The sequence below is a fragment of the Emys orbicularis genome, chromosome 8 (genome assembly GCF_028017835.1).
Source record: "Emys orbicularis isolate rEmyOrb1 chromosome 8, rEmyOrb1.hap1, whole genome shotgun sequence".
In the NCBI taxonomy this organism is placed as follows: Eukaryota; Metazoa; Chordata; order Testudines; family Emydidae; genus Emys; species Emys orbicularis.
The window spans coordinates 11,721,733-11,746,536 of NC_088690.1; the positions used below are offsets into that span (position 1 = coordinate 11,721,733).

Genomic DNA, 24,804 nt, shown 5'->3' on the forward strand with positions numbered 1-24,804 from the left:
ATTAATGGAACAGAACTTTAAAATCAGAATGGTAGAAAACATTTGTCTCCATTTCAATCCATTTCTGCCAAACATACTCCAACTGTGGCTCTCCCAGGTCAGTGTAGGTGAAGGTGTGATTTTCCTACTATCCCCCAGCATGGAGTAGTAGGGGTACAGATATGGCTCATCGTGCCATGTGGAATATTGGGAGGTACTGGAGCTCCTGAAATGGAGTTCTCCATTGACTACAAAGGTAGGCGAGTCCATGACTGTTTTACCTTTAGGTCAATAAGAGTCTGTTTGCTGCCTGAGAAGCCCTGTTTTGTCCTGGCGAATCTCTCTCTCTTTTTCCTGCTGGGACTCCTGAGTCTTTCTCCTGTCTGTTCTTTTGTTCTCCAGGCTATCTGCTATATTCACCCTCTAGGCTCTCTTCATGATCTGATGTCCTCCCTATTCCTCTTCTTTCTCCTCATCAGTGTCAGGTGTTCTGCAGGTGTGGCCGGGGCACGCCTTCAGGCTGCAACGATGGCAGCTACATACAAAACAGACATGTATTTACAGCCACAATGGAAAATGAAAGATGAGTTTGAGAACGCCTTTCCCTTATACCTATAAGAGTTTTAAATATGACCTGCTTATTGACACTTCGGCTTTGGAGTGCCTCTGCATAGCACTGCTCTCCAGCTGCAGCCATTCTTAGTATGGCCCGCCAGGATGGGGCGGAAGTGAGGAGGGAATTGTTTTGTAGTGTTAAGGAAAAAAATGTTGTGCAGTGGTGATTTTAACTGGTATCTCACTCCTGAGGGTCACAGAGGCACAGAGAACACAGCTACTGCTAAATTAATTAAGCCACCTGGGCTTGTGTGACGCTAGCCTGTTTATGGCAATGGTGCCTGCTGAAGTAATCACAGAGTGTTGTGGGAAAGAAGTTACCCTACCATAGAGGAAGAAGTAAGGCAGCCATCCCTAGAAACCTATGGGAGAGGATTGCAGAGTACCTCCATGAAAATTCCATCAAGATCTCTCAGGAGGATACAAGGGACAGCCTTATGTATATAAACAAACTGCTCTGCGTGCCTCCCTGCCATCGCCTAATCCTACGGGAGAACAAAAAGCAGATTCCAGCTTTGTCTCTTTTTGTTGTACCCTTACTTCTTCTCATATGAGTAAAACATTGAAAAGTAGACACCTGTGTCCTGCTAACTTCAGGTAGGGCTGGGTGCCATCTTCACATTTAAACATTTTAAGAGAGAATGCATGCACATACTTACCCGAGATTCCTTCTCCTGGATTGGGCTGGGTGGTGCTCACTGATGGGACTGGCTAGACTGCGGAGGAGTCTTAAAAAGATTCTAGCTCATGGCATAGCTGGACGCCTCATCGCATTTCTCTTCTCCTCCTCACTGTTCAAGGCAGGGGTCTCTCTCTTGGGCTCCATTGAGGTATCCGTCATGGTCAGTGGAGATCCCACTGGTGCTCCACAAAGTCTGTCATGCACCTCTTTGTTAAAGCAGCAGGATTGCGGCATAGCACTAGATCAACTCTTGCCCTCTCTGGTCTTTTGGAATGCCTGCTGCAGTTCCTTCATTTTCACGCAGCACTGCTGCTGATCCCTATCATACCCCTTCACATACACCTCCTCTGCTATCTTTTCATAGACGTCCATGTTTTGATGACTGATATGTAGCTGTTTCTGCTGAGCCTCTTCTCTCCACAGGCCCTGAAGATCCAATACTTGCTGTCTACTTCAGGCAGGAGTGTTTCTAAAGCAGTGATACTCAGACTGTGGCTCTTGAGCCACAAGTGGCTCTTGAATGTGTCTCCTGCATGGCTCTTTGCAGCACATGATATTAAAACACTCTGTGATTTAATTATTAACCAATAAGGATGCTTTTACTATGTTATCAACTTGCACTAAAATTAACTTATTTGCTGTGAGTATGTATGTGTGTGTGTTTGTGTGTGTGTGTGTATATATATATATATAGAGAGAGAGAGAGAGAGAGAGAGAGAGAGAGAGAGAGAGTGTAAATATTTTCCCAGTCATACAGTTTAAGTATTAATTGTACTATAGTAAATGAAATAATGAATTCACACTGCTGTGGATCTTTTGGGTAATGTTGATCGCTAATATGGATCCTGAACCATTGAGGTCTGAGTATCACTGGTCTAGAGTGTTGTGTAGTTGGCATGGTCGGTTGGTTAATTTCACACAACAAGTGAGAACTGCTACTGCTAGGTATGCTTGCCAAGCTGAGCAATCAGGAAAAGGCATTTTAAAAATATGGGAGTTTTAAAGAGAGCAGTGTGGCTTCCGGTCTCCAGGACGCCTGGGCAGTGGAGTTCACAACTGTGACCAGAGTGGTTACTAGTGGACATTGTGGAACAGCTGCTGGAGGACTATTAGAGACAACCTAGGTCATGCAGTCTCTACACTTGCACTGTGTCAACTATAGTATGTTGACCACGGCTCAGTGCTGTTCAGGGAGGTGGTTTTACTTCTTCACTGTAATGGGGCACTTACATTGGCTGGAGAAAAATTTGAGTGTAGACACATGCACAAATAAGACAATGCAAAGTGACTTACATTAACCTAACTTTGTAGTGTAGACAAGGCCATACTGGTGTAACCTCTTGTGCGGACACTCTTGTTTTGGAATAAGACTGACTTTTTGCTGTTTACATTACGTTCTTTGGAAGGAGTTTCAACTAAACAGAAAAAAGCCAATATTATTCCAGAATAAGAGTGGTCACATGTGAGATTATACCAGTTTATGCAAGTACAACTGATAAAATTTTCCTGTATCGACAAGCCCTTAGTGGAAGAAAAAAAAAAAGGGAAAACTCAAAGACTCGCTTGCATGCCACACCTTTCCCAAATAGTGAGGTCAAGCAATTAAGGGTAGTGTATGGTTAGATTATGGAACTGAGAGTCAGGAATTCTCAGTTCTGTTGCTGGCTCTTCCATTTACTTTGTGTCTGCCACTGACTATTTGTGCTTCAGTTTCTCCATCTGAAAATAGGGGATAAAAACTTGCAGGAGTAATGAGGATTGATTGACAATTGTTAAATGCTTGTGATTCCCAGACAAAAAGATTCATAGATTCTAGGACTGGAAGGGACCTCGAGAGGTCATCGAGTCCAGTCCCCTGCCCTCATGGCAGGACCAAATACTGTCTAGACCATCCCGGATAGACATTTATCTAACCTACTCTTAAATATCTCCAGAGATGGAGATTCCACAACCTCCCTAGGCAATTTATTCCAGTGTTTAACCACCCTGACAGTTAGGAACTTTTTCCTAATGTCCAACCTAAACCTCCCTTGCTGCAGTTTAAGCCCATTGCTGCTTGTTCTATCCTTAGAGGCTAAGGTGAACAAGTTTTCTCCCTCCTCCTTATGACACCCTTTTAGATACCTGTAAACTGCTATCATGTCCCCTCTCAATCTTCTCTTTTTCAAACTAAACAAACCCAATTCTTTCAGCCTTCCTTCATAGGGTCATGTTCTCAAGACCTTTAATCATTCTTGTTGCTCTTTTCTGGACCCTCTCCAATTTCTCCACATCTTTCTTGAAATGCGGTGCCCAGAACTGGACACAACACTCCAGTTGAGGCCTAAGCAGCGCAGAGTAGAGCGGAAGAATGACTTCTCGTGTCTTGCTCACAACACACCTGTTAATGCATCCCAGAATCATGTTTGCTTTTTTTGCAACAGCATCACTCTGTTGACTCATATTTAGCTTGTGGTCCACTATAACCCCTACATCCCTTTCTGCCGTACTCCTTCCTAGACAGTCTCTTCCCATTCTGTATGTGTGAAACTGATTGTTCCTTCCTAAGTGGAGCACTTTGCATTTGCCTTTGTTAAACTTCATCCTGTTTACCTCAGACCATTTCTCCAATTTGTCCAGATCATTTTGAATTATGACCCTATCCTCCAAAGCAGTTGCAATCGCTCCCAGTTTGATATCATCTGCAAACTTAATAAGCGTACTTTCTATGCCAATATCTAAGTCGTTGATGAGTTGAACATGTATTTCTCGTGCAGTCACCATGGTATCCAGGTCATATAGATGTACAAATTATTATTACTGCAGACAAACTAGCTTAAATTTTCAGACTCATATCTTCTTAGAAATAGTGTGTGATTAATCACTTGACAGGGTAATGGGTATATATATTTTTTTCCCACCCACAGAATTTGGGAAGAGATTCAGAAGATTGAAGCTAATGAATTTTATTTCCAGGATCAGGTACTAAATTAATCTTCAAATGTTTTCTTTGGGGGTATAGATCTTAAGCCCTAGATTTTTGAATTGTAATTGGGGGTTTTTCTGTGTAACATTCCATAGTCAGTGAGAGTTAGATGGTTCTAACATCATGAGTCTTTGAAAATATAGTCTTACATAGATGAGGAAGAAGAAGCATTTGTTAAGTAGAAAGAACTTATATTCTAGATAGAGAAATGTTAAACTTTATGACTTGTGAAGTTGTTCTTTAATAAAACAAAGTATGATTTGATTTCTTTGGTATATGGTGCTCTTCCAAGAGCTGTTTTCTTTTCCTCATGTTTTGTTTTCTCCCACTCCTTAAGGTCAGTTTCTCTTTATCATTTAGTTTAGATTGTAAGATACTTGTTACAGGACCCTTATCTTATTCACCTGTGAATCAGGGTGTATAAAAATAGATTTTTAAAATTAAAATTAAATATAGTTTTTTAATTAAACCTTTTTGAAAATATGGCAACCTATCTTAAGTCCTAAACTTACTATAATATAGTAAAATTATTTAAATTAATTAAACAAATTTTAAATGGTACATTTTTGCTTGCAAGTATTAAAGAAAGTCAAACCATTGAGCTGGCTAAATACCTAAAATCACAATTTATTGAAGTGCCAAACCAGCTTTTGACAGCAGTAATTTCTTCTGCAGCTTCAGAGAGAATATTTTCTTCATTTTAGTCTGTTCAAGTAATTCAGTTCAATGACTAGATCATTCAAAGTTAAGAAACTAATTGAGAATTGAAAAGCAAGAAATCTTGTTTTTGTCATCCAATCTCTGAATAAAAACTAGGTCTGAGAGGATGAACTCTACTAGTTTTAAAATCTTGAAGGATGTGGTGACCAGAAACAATCAGTTCAATTCACTAACTATGGATAATACTTCCTTTTTAAAATAAATCAGTTAGTTTCAAATGCAAAACACGTTTTAGAAACTTACTTTGTTAGGCATTCAACACATTTAAAGTAGTTTTATTTACCTAATAAAAAATTAAATGCTGTTTTTGTGCATTTAATTGAATTTTAATTTCCACCCAAATAGAACTTGATACAAATCAAAAGTAAAAAAGTAATCATCCAGTAAATAAAAAATGCATCCATTCACCATTTTCTAACATAAGTAAAAATTAGGAATGTGAATAAAAGTTAAGGTACATAACAGCTTAAATAAATGTACAGATATACTGTATCCTCCTGGTTAGCAAAAAGAAGCACCAGATGTTGTGTAAAGCTATATTTAGTTGCAAATCAACATGTTTTAATAGTTCTCAACCAATGAGAATGTACCTGTCTTTAGGAAAATAACAAAAAAAAATACAAATGCAAAATAATATTAAAATTGATGAATGAAAATAAAGTTTCCTGTTTGCTGATTTAAATCATGATTAAAATAGGGATTTAAATTACTTTGGTTTAAATCAATCCACTGTACTGTGAAGTAAATGAACCTTAATGGTGTGCTATAAACAATTATGGTTATTTTCTTTTAGTGTTTCTGCATATTCTCACTTGCGGGAAGTAGTTCCCGCACTGCTGAACTTCGGGGAATTTACAGAAGAACAATGGCCACTGGAATCACATAAATGTCTCTTCATGGCACCACATGTTCAGTGCTGCTGTTATAGCCACCTCCACTAACCACCCTAACCCTAACCACCTCCACTTCTTTTCCATGGATAATTTCAGGTATAGGCATCATTGCTGTGTGACCAGAGAGTTTTTTCTTGTTCTTTACCAAGAGTCTTAACTTTTTTTTTTAGTTTTGACATTTTCAGATCATTCTTGACACTGAATCTTCTCCAGATGAAAATGTTAGGGTTTCTTCAGCTTCTTCTCCTTATGAGAATGCTTTACCATTTCACAGACTTGTGGATAGAATGGTGATGACTGAAACTTTCATTGGTCACTGTCATAAACAGATAGTTAAGGGTTAAAAGCCTCTTTTACCTGTAAAGGGTTAAGAAGTTCACCTAGCCTAGCTGACACCTGACCAGAGGAACCAATGGGGGGACAAAATGTTTCAAAAGGAACGAGGGAAGTTCCCTTTGTCTGGGTCAGTTTCAGTTTTGGCCAGAGTGGAAAAGATCAAGGAATCAGCTTCTTATCAGAGTAGTGAGTATTAGAAAAGGAATAAATAGGTTTTGTTTATTTTCGTTTTGTAACTTGTCTTGTGCAATTAGGGGAATAATCAAATTGGGTATTCTTTTGTGTAACTAAGTTTTGCCCAGGGGAACATCCTCTGTGTTTTGAATCTGTTGTCTGTGAGAGTAGCTGGTATGCTAATCTCTCCCAGAGGTTTGTCTTTCACCTTTCTTTTCTTTAATTAAAAGCCTTCTTTTTAAGAACCTGATTGATTTTTCCCTGTTTTTAAGATCCAAGGGGATTGGGTCTGGACTCACCAGGAATTGGTGGGGGGAAAGAGGGGAGATGGTTAAATTCTCCTTGTGTTAAGATCCAAGGGGTTTGGATCGGTGTTCACCAGGGAATTGGTGGAGGAGTCTCTCAAGGCTACCCAGGGAGGGAAAGGTTTTTGGGGGGAAGACAGAGTTTCCCAAATAATTCATAAATCATTTGGGTGGTGGCAGCCAGACCAGATCTAAGCTGTTAATTGAGCTTAGGGGTTCAAATGCAGGTCCCCACATTGGTACCCTAAAGTTCAGAGTGGGGGTGAAACCTATGACAGTCACGCTGGAAGACCCTTCCTATCCTGCGTTCTCCCCCCAAAAATAAAATCACCCTACCAATATTAGACAGACTGTTGCAACCTGCAAAAGCAGTTTTGTCTACCCCTTCATCTTGAAAAAAGCTGACAAGTTATATCATTTAAAAAGTGAGGGTTTTTTTTTCTTTCACATGCATCCTACCATTAACTCTTCAGTAGAGGCAATAGCAGACCATAGATCTAGAGGAAGACAGTCGCAGTTTACTCCTTCTGAAAAAGGGAGGGAAGGAAAAGGACACAATTTGTAGAAAGAGATTTTCTTCTGCTTTGCTCAGAATTAGAGTGGCAATATTACCAGGCAATGATGTCGCAGAATCAATATTATTCATGGGAAATGATACCCAGGTTTCCAAAAGCACTCCCAGAAGAACAACAGGAGTTGGCTAATACCTTAGTAGCTGAAGGTCAGACAGTGTCAAAACATGCAGTTAAAAGAACATCTTTTGAGGGATCAGATTCAGCAATGAGAGCACAGTTGTGTCTGCTTTATAGATGTGCTATAGAAACAAAATTGAAGGTAGATGACCGTCCCTTGATAGATGATGGATTATTTAGCAATAAGACTGCTGAGATACTGGAGAAGATGAAGGACAAAAGGTCTACTGCAAAATCTACCTGTTTACAAAAATAAGGACCTCTGTACCTGTCTTTAAGTCCTAGAGGCAGTTCTACTCCCACATCATCTTTGCCATTTTATTATTCTCAGAGATGTCAATTTCAACACCAAAATCTTTCCTTTGTAACCATAGCAGAGAAGGGAGCCTTTTAAGAGATGAATTAAGGGGAAACATCCTTCATCTTTGACTTCAGGTTTGAATGTCAGGCTTCAAGTTTGATATGAGGATTGGGAGCTTCAGACCAGTCTGTGCTGATCCTCTCTCCCCACCCTTGAAGATAAACTTTCCTGTTACATCTGCAACTGAATTCTGTCACGTCTGAAAAATGGAATCTGGAGAAAACTGAAGAAGGTTATGCCATTCAATTTGAAGCCCTTCTTCCACTCAGTGCATCCTCCCCCTTCTATCTCTGTTTAGGGACCCATTTCATAAGACTGCGTTAAGATGGAGATTCAGTCCTCGTTAGAAGTGGGAACATTAGAGAAAGTGCCAAGGAAGTTCAAGGGTCAACGTTTCTATTCCAGATATTTTCTGATATCAAAGAAAGATGGAGGGCTTTGTCCAATATTAAATCTACAGAAACTCAATGCTTTTATCAGAAAATAGTTTCCACTTGTTGATTTAAGTATCCCTCATGCCATCCCTTTCAACCCTAGATTGGCTTGCAGCTCTCGATCTAAAAAGTGCTTATCTCTATCAGACCAAGGCATTGCAAATACCTTTGTTTCATTGTTGGACAAAATAACTTCCAATACAATCTTTAACCTCTCTACAGGTCTGCCCCCTCCTCCCCTGGAAATTACAAAATACCTATCTGCAGTAATGGCTTGTTTGACACAATAGGGTATTTTTGTTTACTCTTATTTAAAAGATTGGCTCAATAAAGCCTCATTAGAAAATGGCTTTTCCAGAAACTTATATTACACATGTTTCCTCTTCAAGAAGTTAGGACTCCATGATAAACATGAAAAAGTCTCTTCAGCTACTTTCACAGTGGATTTGGTTTATAGGAGCAGTTCTCAACTCTCAGGAGGTCAGAGCATTTCTTCCAGAAGATATTTCTGAAGCTTCAATCTGCCAAAATGGTGGCCCGTCAAAATCCTACTTGGAAAGTACAGTAGAACTTTATTTATCTGACCATCCATTATCTCTGGCTTTCCGCGTTAACCAGACAAGCAGCGAACACAGGTCCAGAAGGGGGTGATCACTCCTGTGGCCACTAGATGGTGGAGCAGCATTGCACTTTCCCATTCTTCGGTTTATCTGGATTTCTGATTAACCAATCTGGCCCTGGTCTCAATTAGATCGAATGAACAGGGAACTGCTGTATGTTCTTTCTAGGTTTCATGGGCCTTGTGTCTTCAGCCACTTGTGTTGTACTTTGTGCTTGGCTCAGAGTGAGAAGTCAGCAGCATTGATTGGCATTAAATTACAGACCAACTATAGAAGCACATTCACAAGATTGATCACCCTAAAAGAGATACTGCTATCTTTGACATGTACTCAGTGTGCCAGTGACCTGGGAGCAGTGTTTATCCTTCCAGCTCTGTTGAAAACAATCACCTTCGTTACCTCTAACCAGGCATGGGGAGCACATTTCAACTAGTTAACGGTTTGAGGTAATTGGAGTACTCAGGAAAGGAGACTGCATACAAATATCCTGGAACTGAGAAAAATTCATTGGGTTCTCAAATCTTTTCTATATTGCATGCCAAATGAGGTACTGCATGCAGGCCATCACAGACAAACATGACAGCAATGTATTATATTAGCTAACAGCGAGGGGTTCACTCTTCTTTGTTATGAAAGGAAGCAGTGACATTATGGGACTGGGGTATCTAGCACAACATTAGGTAGCTGTATACCTAATAGGCAGTGACAACAGTCTGGTGGTGGGTCAACAGAGCAAAGATATAATGGAACTTCATGAGTGGTCGTTAAAGAAATTGGTGATAGACAAGATCTTCACCCTGTGGGGATTCCTGGACGTAAATCTGATCATGATCAGACAGAATTCAAGGTGTCCCAAGTTTTGCTTGAGAGCAGGGAAAGTCAATCTACCCATATTGGACTCTTTTCTCCTGAACTCGGGGAAGTGTCTGTTCTATGCTTTTCACCCTTCCCTCTCATCCATTGTGTGATTAAGTAGATAAGACAGGATGGAACAAGGATAATTCTGGTTGCCCACCACTGCCACGGCAACAGTGGCACTCGGACTTCTTCAGCTCTCCCAGGGAGTATACAGACCTCTCCTGGTGTTACTGAACTTATTAATTCAACAGGAGAACAGAATTTATCATCTGGACCCTTAATCACTGCACCTGACTGCATGGGCTATAGGACTTGAATGATCCTTGGAAAATCTTGTCCTTTAGAAGTGCAGGAAATATTGATTAACATTAGCAAACAAGCAACAAGCACAGGTGGACTAGATTTGTGAAGTGAATAAGAGAGAAACTATTGAGCAACATTGGCGCACCAGTACATTATATTATTGAATACTTGATTCATTCAAATCTTCCAGGTCTTTCCATTTCCTCCTTTAAAGGATATGTAGCAACTATAGTCCACTGTGCATTAACAGATAATAAATCTATCTTGTCACAAAACAAAGTTAAGAAATTTATGAAGGGACATGCCAATATGCAACTGCCTATAAAAGACCCAAATACCATCTTGGGACCTCAATTTAGTGCTAATGCAATTCATGAACCTCAGCTGGAAATGCTTCTCCAAGAAGAGAAAGAACTATAAGAAGGGAGAGTAGACACCCCAAATGATCTCTTCCTCTCTACCTATGGTATTCACAAGACCTGAAGCAGCATTGTGGGGAGGGATCCTGACTGAAGGAGATTCATCCAGTAAGACTGCTGAAATGTGGTGAGAGAGACTTCGCTTTGAATTCACTTCAGTTGTTAAGTTAGGCATTAGATGCTTTTTATTTTTATTTTTCTTGTAATCTGTTCTGACTCTTATACCCTTATTACTTGTATTCACTCAAAATCTATCCTTTTGTAGTTAATAAACTTGTTTTATCTAAACCAGTGTGTTTGGATTGAGGCATTTGGGAAACTCCATTTGGGATAACAGGATTTGTGCATATAATTTTCTATTAATAAAATGACAGACTTTATATGAGCTTGTATTGTCCAGGAGAGAGCTGGGCAGTACAAGACTTACATTTCTGGAGAAAGTTTGGGGCTGGGAATTTGCTGCTGTTACTCTGCAGGGTAATTCAAGGGTGGCTGGCTATCACATTCATACAATTTAACTGGGAGTAACTTACATGCTGGAGGCTGTGTGAGCAGACCAGGAGTGGTAGCTTTCACAGCAAAGCAGTGTAAAAGGCACCCCAGATTGGAGAACAGGACACAGCTGTTTATCGGTCCAGATTGTACCCTGGATAATGTCACAGTTGATCAGACACTTAATTTCATAGAGCAGTTCTACAATCCCTGTTCAATCAGGACTCTGAGTCCCACCTTGTTTGTGAGGTACAGCTTGCCAAACTGTCCTGTGAGTGGGTATATGTAGAAGATGGTCAAAGAAATGAAGGTTGGTTACTTGTAACTGGAGTTCTTTGAGATGAATTATGTATATTCACACTCCTTCCCCACCTTTGTTGGCGTTCTAATAGAATTCTGACTCTGGGGAGGTTAGAAGAATGAACTGAGATGGCAAAGGGTGCCCCTTTTATAGCCTTGTCCTCAAAATGTTCAGTAACACAGAGGGGAAGAGTAGGCGGGGTGAATGAATTTTCTAATGGGCACTGCTATGAGAAGGTTCCACCATCTGAGTTGCATCTCCCTGCCCATCCCATGAGTGTGACTATTCAGAATCTATCTTGAAGAACTCCGGTTACAGGTAAGTAACCTTCATTTCTTTTCTCAAGGATAATGGTGAGAGAAACTGAAGCTCAGAGAGGGTCTCCATGCAAGGGGACCCAATGCACTCAATTCCCTCTGATTTAAATGGAGGCGAATGTCCTCAGCACATCACAGGATCAGGCCATAAGTGAGGGAGCTGTCGTGGGGACACGGATTGTATGGAATGGTTGATTGTCTTGCTTGTCTCTGAAATCGTGTGGGGCTTCATGCAGCAACACCGTGTTTGACAGAATTCTTTCAACATGCCCACACACTTGTTACTACCATGGCTGCACCAGTGCATTCCGGGTCTCCTCAATACTGTTTTTGAGAGCAATGCTTATAGGTAACTTCAGAAAGTAAGGCCAGTCTGAATTGTGGGATGGAGTTAAACTAAATCATTGAATTAGTGCAGCAATAATGATATTTTCTGGATTCCCCTCTGCACTGGTAAGAAATATTGTAGACTTCACTGCATTAGTCACGTGTGAGCTGTAGCCACTCACTGTACAACTGGCACCTTTTATAAAACAACCAAAAAACCCCTAAAGCCCACCAACAACACAGACAGCTGCCACCTGTGAATATGAGGCATATATGTGTTCCAACCAATGGTATAGACGAGGTCATAATTCTAGTGAGGATAATATGGTTATTCTTTGTTTTTGTAAAAGTAGCATCAAACCTTATTATTTCTCTGTACTTAATCACTAGATAGGCAGTAGGGACCATTTCTTCATTGTTTCTTCTTAAGGAAGGCCCCTCTAATGTTGCATAATTGTTTATGAATTGCATTTAGACTCAATAACCAAAACCAAAACTCTGCAATGCAGCACACAAGTTCTACTCAGCAAAAAGTGTTAAGTTTTAGTTGTCTGTTGTGTGAAACACAATTTTACTCATTTTACAGGCTGATCCAATTGATTATGTTGAAAGTCTTTGTGAGAACATACATATCTTTTGTAAGGAGGACTTTTTGACGGGCGATCAGCTCCTGCTGGAATACAAGCCTGAAGTAAGTAGCACTATAGCTTTCAATGTGTATATTTGAGCTGGATAAGTTATTTATTGAGGGTGTACAGGGAATTTAGGCGTATTGAATCAGGTTTTCTAGATTAATTGGATCACTTTTTTACTTTTTGGGTGCAGAAAACAAATTGCTTGGTTTAGGAGTTTATTTTTAGTCCTTTGTCTTCTGAACTTTCAGAGTAATTTAAAAATACAGTTGGACAGGAGTAGCTAAAGTTGCATTTTAACTGAGTTATTATTCCTTTATCTTTGTAGATCATTGCTGATGTCCTTAACCAGCTCTGCCCTCTGAGAGCAAACCTTGTTCTGTTGTCTGCTGCCAGTGAAAGAAAATGTCATCTAAAGGAGAGATGGTTTGGGACACAGTACAGTGTGGAAGGTAAAATGACCTGCTAAAGTGTTTAGAGATCTTTTAAAGTGCTCATTGAGACCATTAAAAACGTGACAGTGCAATGTGCAACCACACAGGAGTGAGAATGCAAATAGACACACAGAAACATCAGAAGGAAGGTATCTAGTTCTAGGGGTCAGCAACTAGGTACTGATGCAGTAGCTACTGCCCTATTAAATCTATCTGCTGTTAATAGACTAATTTCATGTTTTTCACAGATATTGACAAATATTGGAGTGATTTATGGGCCAGTGACTTTCAGTTAAATCAGGACCTGCACTTACCTGAAGAAAACAAATATATAGGTGAGTGAGACACTAGTATTTGGTTGGACTCTGTCATGTTTCTCTTCCCCATTCTGCTCAGTTTCAGAATGGGAGGTTCTGAGAAATGATCTTTTTCTTTTAAATGAATGTGTGGTTTCAAACTGTTCCTTTTGGAATGGAGAGAAAACATGGAAACATTTGTTTGTCTGAGCTTTTATTAAAGCATCCTTTTAATAAGTTTAAATTTTAGGCCAAATTTAATCTGAAAATGTCTGTTTTAAGATATTCTTAGTGCCCAACAGAGCAGCAACGATGCACTCATGAGTAGATTGCATACAGCTATAGACCTGAGAATCTGATATACTGAGAGAGGCCGTGTTGTTTGGTTATCCCTGTTCTTTTGGGAAAAATAACACAGACTCTTATAGCAACTGGATCTGTCGTCAGAAGTAAAGAGAATGAAGAACTTATCTCTTGAATCAGACTTACTAGCCTATCTGTTATTCACTTCAGGGTTGGCACTGGATATGAGCCAAAGATCTGGTATGCGATCTAAATTCATGACCTTTAGTTCCAGAAGGCAGTGTGCTATTAAATACACTATGGTGATATAGAAAAGAGGAGAGCAGTTTGTTTACAGTTTTGCAAGTTGCACACTTGTGCCAATGGTTGTGGATTTGAAATATAGTAACCCACATATTCTGTTTCTATATTAGCCACTGACTTCGCTCTGAAGGCATCTGATTGGCCTGACACGGAGCACCCAGTCAAAATTCTGAGTACACACCACGGCTGTGTGTGGTACAAGAAGGACAATAAATTCAAAATCCCCAAAGGTAACCCCTGTTCGCTGGTGTATTAAACAAAATGTGCAAAACAAAGTTTTCCTATGCAATAGTACTGGCACCTAAATAGGACTGGCAATTTGTTTAGAATTCGGACTTGTAGCTCCTCTTTTTTCCAAAGTCCAAGCAGCACAGAACATCACTGTTGTTAAGTGCCAGTTGGCATTTCGGTTACAAACCCCCTTTTGTAAGTGTTTAACTCCTTATGGTGAGCATGTGGAATGCTCTTTCCAAGCCGTGTCTGTTGGGGAGTATGCAAGTTCCTAAATGCATTTTCTTACTTCACATATCATAGTTGTTATAAGGAAATGTGCACCTCTAACTGTCCCATTTCCTCCTTCACCACTGCAGAGGACAGAAGGGATCTACTTCTGTGCTCAGGCAGTCATCCTCCAGGGTCCAAGAAGCAGATATTCACACCTGTGTTAGCACCAGCCTCAGTAAAATGCTTGAATGCCAGGTCTTTTCAACCCAAGTCTGGGCTGGGGAGATGCCAGCATCTACTAAGACTCCTGTGCCTAAGCCAGCTATGGTGCCTCTGACTGCCTTTATGGCACCAACTAAATGGGCTCCTGCCCCAAAACCTACTAAAGGGTCGGCGACACCTACTGTGGCACTGATCCATCCCATCAGGTCTAGGCACTGACTTCTTGGCCCTGGAGGATGTTTCTAAAGACCCACCTTCCAAACAATAGGAAAAATGTACGCACTCCAGCACTGAGTATACTCAACATAAGAGAAAGAAGAAGCACTGTGATTCTTAACCACCTGGCACTCTGACACAGGAGTCTCAATGTCAGCATCATCGGAGCAGCACTCACAGCTTTCAGCACTGGAGGCCATGGTCCCAAGCAGGCTGGTGTGGTGTCTGAAGAAGTTTCACCCATACAAGTCCCACAAACCCCTTCTATTTCTCCAGGCCTTAGCCCTAGGCCCCCTCTCAGATTGTGACTACTCCCTTGTACACCAAAGATATTCCTGGTTCTGCCCCTCAGGCCTGACTACAGAAGCCCAGGGCCTCTTTAACGAGAAGACTAGTGAAAGTGCTTGAGAAGATCATATCCACCAGGGCCACAGCTAGATCCTTTGGCCTTCCCCAGCCCTCCAGTTCTTCTGAGAAGCTTTCATTTTCTACTTCTGGAGGAATTCTGTGCCACTGCGCATGTGCAGAATTCATGTCCCCCACAGATTTCTTTGCTTCCCTGCAGAAAAATGACTTTCTGACAGGGAAGCAAAGGGAAGTTGCAAGAGCAGTCACGCACCACTCCCTAGCTGCGCAGGTATATAATTTCAGGCACCCAGAGCAGCCGGCAGAGAGGTAAATCACTGCAGGGCTGGGGAAACCCCAGCCAGTGGCTCCTACCCTGAGCCGGGATCAGCTCCTAGACCTGATTGGGCTGGAGGCAGGAGAGGACAGCACTTTCTTTTCCCTGCAAGGAGTGGCTGGGGCTGTGTGAAATAAGAGAAGAGACAACAGATGGATATAGACAAATGGGTGAGTATAAGGCAATATCAAAGATTCAGGAAAGTCCTCAAGTTAACAGTAAGAGATTGTTGTCAACTGCTGGGACAGTGTCATCTTGAGTCTTTGCAGTCCAGCATGCCAGATTAGACCTCGGAGATCTACATAGATGGCTTTGAACAGTTTACAAACCAAACCAACACAGACTAGGCAGGTTACTGTCATTTCCCCAGTGTGTTCTACAATCACTCAGCTGGTGAAAGGAACTGATCAAACCCTGCACAGCTGTTCCATTCTTGCAGATTCCTCCTACTACAATGATAACATCAGATGCTTCACTTTAAGACTGAGGGGCACATCTGGGAACTCAGGGTACAGGGAAAATGTGTAAAGATGGGTGTCACCGTATTTGGGAAGATCTCCCTGGCGCCCAGCCAATGATCCCTCCAGGTCCCACTCCTTATCCCGGTACCGGTCTCGAAGCGCGAGGCGTGCATCGCCGGTCTTCCGTCGTGGATCCGCCGAGCGCCGCCAGTCACCGAGGTCCCCGTGGAGACGCACGTCCCGCTCGGACCAGTCCTCATCTAGGCGTGACCGCGATTATCACCACGCATGGAGTCGCTGCTCCAGTGGATCCTGGTCACCGGGTAGCAATCGCTCTGGATATGGCTCTGGTACGGAGTAAGGCTCCACATCAATGGGGCAGACTCCCAGACCCTCGGTGCCACCTGCATCGTCGGTACCAAAACCTGCCCAGTGGCCGGCCCTGTGGTACCCAGCCCTCCCAGCCTGCCCGCTTGGTGTCGGGCGCCTCAGACAGGCTGGTGGCCTCGACGACCCAATTCCGAAGAAGTGGGCTGTAGCCCACGAAAGCTTATGCTCTAATAAATTTGTTAGTCTCGAAGGTGCCACAAGTACTCCTGTTCTTTTTGCGGATACAGACTAACACGGCTGCTACTCTGAAACCATACAAAGATATGGTACTTGCCCTGAGTACTTTTATCCTGTATAAGTACTATAGCTGTTGTCACCAAAAATGTGTGCTCCTTAAGTATCCTGTAATATAAAGCAATGTTTTGCAAGGTGAAGTACAACTTTATGCTTTTCTTTAAATCTTCAGTTAAAAAGATTATATTGAGTAAGGAGGGCTAAAATTTCTATGGTGATAACTTAATACAGATAAAAATACCATCTCTGAATAACCATTTATATGTAGTTCATAGAAAATTAACTGGGGATAAGAAATGGTTTGGAGAAAAAAATACTTACATGTTTGAAGCTGCCATTGTTTCTACAGTTGCTCATGTCAACCTTTTTCAAATTTCAGCTTACATACGTTTCCATCTGATCTCCCCACTGATACAGCAGTCTGCAAAGAGGTAAAGATTGATCTTATCTGTCTTACAGAACAAGATACAACTATAATTGTAGTATAGTATTATCAGTTAAAATTCCTCTGCAGGTGAAAAAAACAACAACCCATAGATCTTCCTTTGAATGAAACAAACCTCAAGATCATAGAAATCACAGAAATGTAGGGCTGGAAGGGACCTCAAGAGGTCATCTTGTCCATCCCTGGTGCTGAGGCTAGATTAAGTATACCTAGATCATACCTGACAGGTGTTTGTCTAATCTGTTCATAAAACCTCCAATGATGGGGATTCCACAACCTCCCTTGGTAATTTATTCCAGGATTTAACTATTCTTATGGTGACAATGCTTTTCCTAATATCCAGCCTAAATCTTCCTTGCTGAAAATTAAGCCAATTGCTATTTGTCCTACTCTCGGTGGACATGGAAAACAATTGGTCACCGTCATCTTTATAACAACCTTTTACATATTTTAAATCTGTTATCATGTCTTCTTCATCCCTTTCTTCTCTGAACTAAACATGCCCAATTCTTTCAACCTTTCCTTGTAGGTCATGTTTTCTAAACCTACATTTTTGTTCTTCTCCTCTGGAGTTTATGATTCTGTACATATTAATTCTCCATTATAGCACTTCCAATGCTAAATAAAACTGTGAGTCTCCCAAATGCCTTTACATAAATAGCATTAACACATAATTTTCTATATTAACACCCCAATATTCAACAAACAAATTTTACTGAAAGCTGTCATGTTGCCTAAAAAAATCCATTATTTATACCAGTTAGGTTTTAACCCACATATCCTGCACTAGTCAGGTTGATTGTTATACTATCCTGAAATACTTTGTAATTTGAATAAGTTTTTCTTTTGATCTAAAAAGATTTTAAATTTAATCCCCAAAAACTACTAAGTAGTTTTGTGTGCTTGCTGAATAAAGAGAAATACAGAACCCCGTGTTTCAGGTTTTTGCTTTACCCAGGGGAAAAAATCTCTGTAGAAAAATAAATGTTTTTGTACTGTGTTTTACATTCTAAATTTTAAATGTTTTTAGCTGCCCAGTGAAATAGTTTATTTCTATTGGACACTTTTTTTATCTGTGTACTCTCAAACCTATTGACTTTAAGGCTCAAACCTATTGACTTTAAGGCTGTTTCTTTTCACTCTCCCTTATTGATTCCCACCCTCACTTTCCTCATTCATACAGTGTGGTACTTTTTGAGACTTTTGTAAATATCCTTTCTCACAACCTTGCTGAACCGGCATATGAAGCCGATGTTGCTCAGTTGGAATATAAACTGGTATCTGGAGAGCATGGTTTGGTCATTCGAGTGAAAGGATTCAATCATAAACTACCTGTAAGTACTATTGCTATGTCCTCCTTACTACAGACCAACTAGCCTTTTGCTGAATGCCACTTTCTAAACAACTCAAAGGCCTGAAATATTGGTGTCTTAATTTCAATTAATCTATTAATGGTTTTGCAACTATTTATTGATGCATTCAGTTATCTCATGGACTTCCTGCTGAGTCGCCCAGAAACCAGCAGGATCAGTGAGGGCAGATTTGCAGGTTAGCAGGGAGACATTGTGACAAAGATTGATAATGAGTGAGTAGGAAGGGAGAAAGAACTAGTCTCTTTGGTGTATTGGGACATGAAAATCCAATTAAAAGAATCTGAAAGTAACAAAATCTGACATACTTTATTTTATCTTAACCAAAATTTTAAAAAAGATTATTTTTTAATTGCATGGAGTGATTAGGATATCTTTGTCATGTAATAGCAAACTAACAATGAATCAGGAAATTGCCATGTTTGCTCTCTGAGATATATGGAGCTTGAGACAGGAGAAGGGCAGCTGAGCATGTGAACACAATAAAGAGGCAGAAGTATTTTAAATGTTTTGTAAGGAAAGTTGTCGTTTTGAAAGGTGCCTCACAGTTGCTTAATATTTATATACCATACCAAATAACAGAAAATATGATGTAGACATTAAACCTCTACCTTCTTTATTGTATGCATTTGCGTGCACACACACACACTCAGCTTTCCTTAAAAATATTTGAATGTTTGTTTATTTAATCGAGATGTGATTATATCCCATTATGTAATGCCTTAGAACTCTTATTGAAAAGCTATCTACTTCGTGTTTTTCAAATAGCTAAGTATGCAGATGTGAAGAACTTTAACTTCTAATTTTCTTCATGTTAAAGCACTGGATATGTGGAGTTATAAACAACCTTAATTATAATTTAAGTTTTCATAGCTTTTTGTAAATACTGACCATGTCTTTTTGTGATGTGTGTAAATGTAATCGTATTAATATCTTTTGGGATGAGGTTTTTTTTAAAGGTATGTGCCCAGTGATAAGGTCTGAAGGCCATGGAGATTTGGGGGAGAAAATTAGAAGGGGCGACTCCACTAGGGGGACTGCAGTAGGAGCACAGCTGGTGCACTCCTCAAACAGCTGTGGCTTCTGCTTAGCCCCTCCAGACAAAGATGGACAAGATGCAAGTTCCCCTCTGATTGTAGGAGTGTCCTAGAGACCAAGGCAAATGGTGAGGGGGATCTGTGGGGAGGTATAGCTACCCCATGTCATGTGAAGTTGGAGTGGGAGGCAAAGAACACAACATAGAAGAGAGCAAGAAGGGTGAGCTACCATCAGGAGAGGAGCAGATCTGGGTCAAGGGAGGAGCATGGTGATGCATTGGCTGGTGGGCAACAGGCAATGCCTGGTAGGCTGCATGGGCAACAGCCTTGATGGACATATCAGTTGCTGGCTGCTGCTGCCGCCATTGCCCGGCTAAGTATAGCTCCTGTTGTCAACAGGTGTATTCTCAACTGCTCTTCTGTTGCACCTGCTGGTGCCTGTGACTGCTGCTGATTTGCTCAATATGACAGGGTTCCCTAGCCACATGAAGAATCTTTGATATAGGATGAACTCCACCAACCGGTGATGTAGAAGATCAGTTGCAAATGCAGCCGCTTATGACAGGATCCTTACATATTGAAACAATTATTTTCTTGGTAATGTTAACAGTAGTTCCAGCTCCCATGATTTTTTTCTTTTTGTGCATGATGGGATTTCACAAGGTGCTGGAGTTTGTCTTGTGATAACCTCCAGCCCCCTCATGAAGTTCAGCCTGCCAAAAGCTGACAGAATCTCTTCCCTCCACTTGCCATTCTCACAGGGATGGAGGAGGGAGCAAAGAGTCCAGCAGCTCAGTGCAGTTCTGCTCCCTCCTTCCTGGTCCACTCTGCCTGCCATTCTCACCGGAGGGGAGGAGAAGAAGGGAGCAAAGAGCCCAGCAGCTCAGGGCAGCTCTGGCTCCTCCCCTTGCTCCCCTTCTGTGAGAAAAATGGACAGGACAGCACCTTTGCTCCTCCTTCCCCCTCTTCCCTCCCCCCCCCACTGCACCCGGCCTGGGAAGGGCAGAAGGGGGTAAAGAACCCTGGAGCTTGCCCCCCTTAGTCTGCAAAGGGGAAGACGGAACCCTGCTACAGCTCCCCCCTCCACCCCAGGCCTGGGAGAGGAGGGTGAAAACCCTAGGAGGAGCAAAAGTGGTGGTGGGCAATGGGTTGTGGTGGCTGAACTGAGGAGGCTGGGGACTGATGGGGGGGGCTGAACTTGGTGGGGACAGAACTAATGGGGAGATGGGGGAAAGGATTAATTGCTGGGCAGGGGATGGGCGGACGTGGGTTGAGAGCTCCTGCAGCAAGGGCCAAAATCACCTTACCCTATACATTTGCAAGAGTGGGCAACACTAATTCTCTCTCTTACATGCACACACTCGCTGTAGCTGAGGTCTGGCCTGTCATGAGTAATTAATATGTGAAGGGAGGCCTCATTTCTTGGAGGATAGAGTTAGGAAGGTAAATAGATCATTAGGCTGAAAACAGAATGTACTAAATAAGATCAGTAACTAGGTTAGTAGGCTAAGAAGACAGAATATCTGAGCCAGCTAAGGTAAGAGGGAGAACACCCAGGAAACCATTTATTAACAGTGGAAAAGATAAGTTAGGAATGTAGAGAGAAGGTAAAGAGTAGCTCGAGTGTGGAGAATGCATTACAGAGCATGCTGCACATGGATTGGTTCCTGAAAAATAACCAAGTCAATCCCAAAATGTGTGATGCAATGTAATGTGTAAATGTATATAAAGAAAGAGGTTTTCTGTGTAACATTGGATGCTTGGTACTCCCTATACCCACACTGTACACTTGAGCCTGATCAACTCAGTGTAGCTTTGCTGTACGCGAAATAAAGGAACCTGACTGACGAAATCTAGAGTCAAATAAAGTTTTTTGGATCCCAGAGAACTGGATGAAGTGTTCTCCCAGAATTGAACAAGGTGTTCTGGATAAACTGAGTGGAAAAGGTCTTGAAGGGAAAATGCATTCATGCACACAGGCACATGTGCGCACACGGCAGGGGGAATTCAAAACTCAAAGGACAGACCTAAAAAACACAATGTAATCTTTTTTTAAAAACTCAGGATTTTTTGAGCCAATCTCATGATTTTTGTGTGTCTGTCTCATGAGTTTTGATCTCTTGAAGTTGGCAATACTGCATTAATTAACCTAAATTACAAACACAGCAGTCAAAATATTTGTGCAGTGTGGGTGAGTTTGACACTAGGAGAACCTTAACTTTCATTTCCTGAGTTTTATGCATTTAATTTATAACATTGCAATAAAACAAACTGTTAATGCATTTTACATTATTAAAAATTAGCTATATAAGAAATAGTTAATTTTCTTTTAACCGATTTAACAAAATTCATTGATCTGAATGCTATGAGCATGAGATGCCCTGGCAATTGGTAGCTTATTCTTAACCAATTAATGTATTTATTCAGGACCTTATTAGAATGTTTAATAGATCTATACAGTGCAGTTCATGTTGATCCATGGATTATTAGATGAGTCTCCTTTTTATATAAAATATAATTCAAAATAATCCTCTCTGGCAAAAAATATTTTTCTATTTGGTAAAAATGGTTCAGAAAACAATATTTTATTTTCTTTCCAGCTGCTATTTCAGCTCATCATTGACCAGTTGTCTGACTTCAGTTTTACTCCAGCGGTTTTTGAGATGATAACAGAGCAGCTAAAAAAGACTTACTTTAATATTCTGATCAAGCCAGAGATACTGGCCAAGTGAGTGTCTGTGAGAAGGCTAATTAGATAGACTGGTTGTAGGGTGGAGGTACACACGGAGTGGAATCTTCTCTGCTTTAACTGTATTGTCATTGTAGCAGCTGCAGATATTTCCTTTCTTCCAATCACAAATTACTATGCAGTATTTTGCACTGTCTCAGTGAATACAATGAATCCCTGCATAATATTTAAATACTTAGAGCACAATACTTAAATTGTCGCCTACTTCTGCTTTGTAATAAGTGTCTGGTGCTACTAATCAAATGCCAAAGCAGAGGTGGATATTTACTCATGTATATAAGGCTGTGTATTGGACAGATTACAAAGTAATTACTATACACCAGGGTAAAGGAAGAGAGAGTGTTACTGGTTTGGAAGGGATATGTGAACTATTTTCTGGATTTCTCAGTGACACACTGAGGGCCTGGCTGAAGAGTGTTGGAAATCTATTTTTTTATGCTTATGGGTGTTATATAAAAAGCTGGAACTGATTAACTGGCAGGAGGAAAAATAATTCTTACAATAAAAGTCTAATAAACATTGATACTATTTTTGTAAACTGCCACAGCTAAAACTCTTGATATGCATGAGACAATGGTGTAGGAAGCACGTGTTAAGGTTTATTAGGAACATTTTGGGAAAGGAAGAGCTTATACAGGAAGGATGGACTCCACCTAAACCAAAATGGAACTTGTCAGATTGCTGACAAGTAAAATTAAAAAGATTGTAGAGGAGTTTTAAAACTAAGGGCTGGGGGAAAGCCAGCAATTGTGGAGGAGCACATGGTTCAGAAAGAGACATCCCTTAAGGGAGGATTTATTAATGGGGATTCTCTATTTCCTACTAAGAAGGTGAGGATGGAAGTTGATAAAGTACAGGTAGGAACTGAAGAGAAACAGTGAAATGACAGTATCAGAGGGGTAGCCGTGTTAGTCTGGATCTGTAAAAAGCGACAAAGAGTCCTGTGGCACCTTATCGACTAACAGACGTATTGGAGCATAAGCTTTCGTGGGTGAATAAGAGTTTCATTCAATTACATCACATAGTGGTAGACAGCTAAAATTTTGTAAGTGCTTGTATACAAATTCTAGACATCTAAATACTAAGATCGCTGAACTTGAGTGCCCTGTATTAAATGAGTATATTGATATAATTGTCATCACAGAAACTTGGTGGAATGATGATAATCAATGGGACATGGTAATACCACGGTACAAAATATATAGGAATGACAGAGTGGGTTGTGCTGGTTAGGGAGTGGCACTATATGTGAAAGAAAGGATAGAGTAAAATATAATAAAAATCTTCAGTGAATCAAACTGTACCATGGAATCTCTATGGGTAGAAATTCCATACTTGAATAATAAAAATATAGCAATATGAATATACTACCGGCCACCTGACCAGGATAGTGATTGTGAAATGCTCAGGGAGATAAGAAAGGCTATAAAAATAGAAAACTCAATAATAATGGGGTATTTTAAGTATCCCCATATTGACTGGGTACATATCACCTCCAGATGAGATGCAGAAATAAAGCTTCTTGACACCATAAATGACTGCTTCTTGGAGCAGATAGTCCTGGAACCCACAAGGGGAGAGGCAATTTTTGATTTAGTTCTAAGTGGCACACAGGATCTGGTCCAAGAGGTGAATATAGCTGAACCTCTTGGTAATAGCAACTATAGTGGAATTAAATTTAACATTTGTGTATGGGGGGAAATGCCAAAGAAACCCACCACAGTATCATTTAACTTCAGAAAGGAGAACTACATAGAAATGAGGAAGCTAGTTAAATGGAAGTTGAAAGGTACAGTCACAAAAGTGAAAACACCATAATAGAGGCTCAAATTAAATGTATACCCCAAATTTAAATTAAAAAACATAGTAAGAGGACCAAAAAAGTGCTACCATGGCTAAATAACAAAGTAAAAGAAGCGGTTAGAGGCCAAAAGGCATCCGTTAAAAATTGGAAGTTAAATCCTACTGAGGAAAATAAAAAGGAGCATAAATTCTCACAAATCAAGTGTAAACGTACAGTTAGGCAGGCCAAAAAAGAATTTGAAGAGCAACTACCCAAAGATTCAAAAATTAAAAGTAATTTTTTTTTAAAGTACTCCAATAGCAGGAAGCCTGCCAAGCAATCAGTGGGGCCACTGAATGATCACGGTGCTAAAGGAGCACTCAAGGAAGATAAGGCCATTGTGGAGAAGCTAAATTAATTCTTTGCATCGTTCTTCACTACAGAGGTGTGAGGGAAGTTCCCACACCTAAGTCATTCTTTTTCGGTGACAAATCTGAGAAACTGTCCCAGATTGAGATGTTAGTAGAGGAGGTTTTGAAACAAATTGATAAAGTAAACAGTAAAAAGACACCAGGACAAGATGGTATTCACCCAAGAGTTCTGAAGGAACTCACATATGAAATTGCAGAACTGCTAAGTGTGGTATGTAACCTATCTTTTAAATCAGCTTCTGTACCAGATGACTGAAGGATTGCTAATTAAAAAAAGGGTTCCAGAGGTGATCCTGGCAATTACAGGCCAGTAAACCTAACTTCAGTACCAGGTAAATTGATTAAAACTATAGTAAATAACAGAATTATCAGACACCTAGATGAACTGGATTGGTTGGGGAAGAGTCAACACAGCTTTTGAACAGGGAAATCATGCCTCACCAATTTATCAGAATTCTTGGAGGGGGTCAACAAACATCTGGACAAGGTGATCCAGTGGAGTGTACTTGGCCTGTCAGAAAGCCTTTGACAAAATCCCTTACCAGAGGTTCTTAAACAAAGTAAGCAGTCCTGGGATAA

At 40.6% G+C, this 24,804-nt stretch overlaps 1 protein-coding gene across 1 annotated transcript in view; it reads left to right on the plus strand.

Annotated features, from left to right (window-relative positions):
* Positions 1 to 24,804, plus strand: part of LOC135882292 (nardilysin-like) — a 77,110-nt gene that overhangs the window by 38,344 nt on the left and 13,962 nt on the right. The window contains exons 14-21 of the mRNA XM_065409151.1: positions 4,183 to 4,237; positions 12,380 to 12,484; positions 12,754 to 12,877; positions 13,108 to 13,194; positions 13,872 to 13,991; positions 16,790 to 16,841; positions 18,039 to 18,189; positions 21,863 to 21,990. Coding sequence (XP_065265223.1) covers positions 4,183 to 4,237; positions 12,380 to 12,484; positions 12,754 to 12,877; positions 13,108 to 13,194; positions 13,872 to 13,991; positions 16,790 to 16,841; positions 18,039 to 18,189; positions 21,863 to 21,990 — 822 coding nt within the window. The remainder of the gene's footprint in view (positions 1 to 4,182; positions 4,238 to 12,379; positions 12,485 to 12,753; positions 12,878 to 13,107; positions 13,195 to 13,871; positions 13,992 to 16,789; positions 16,842 to 18,038; positions 18,190 to 21,862; positions 21,991 to 24,804) is intronic.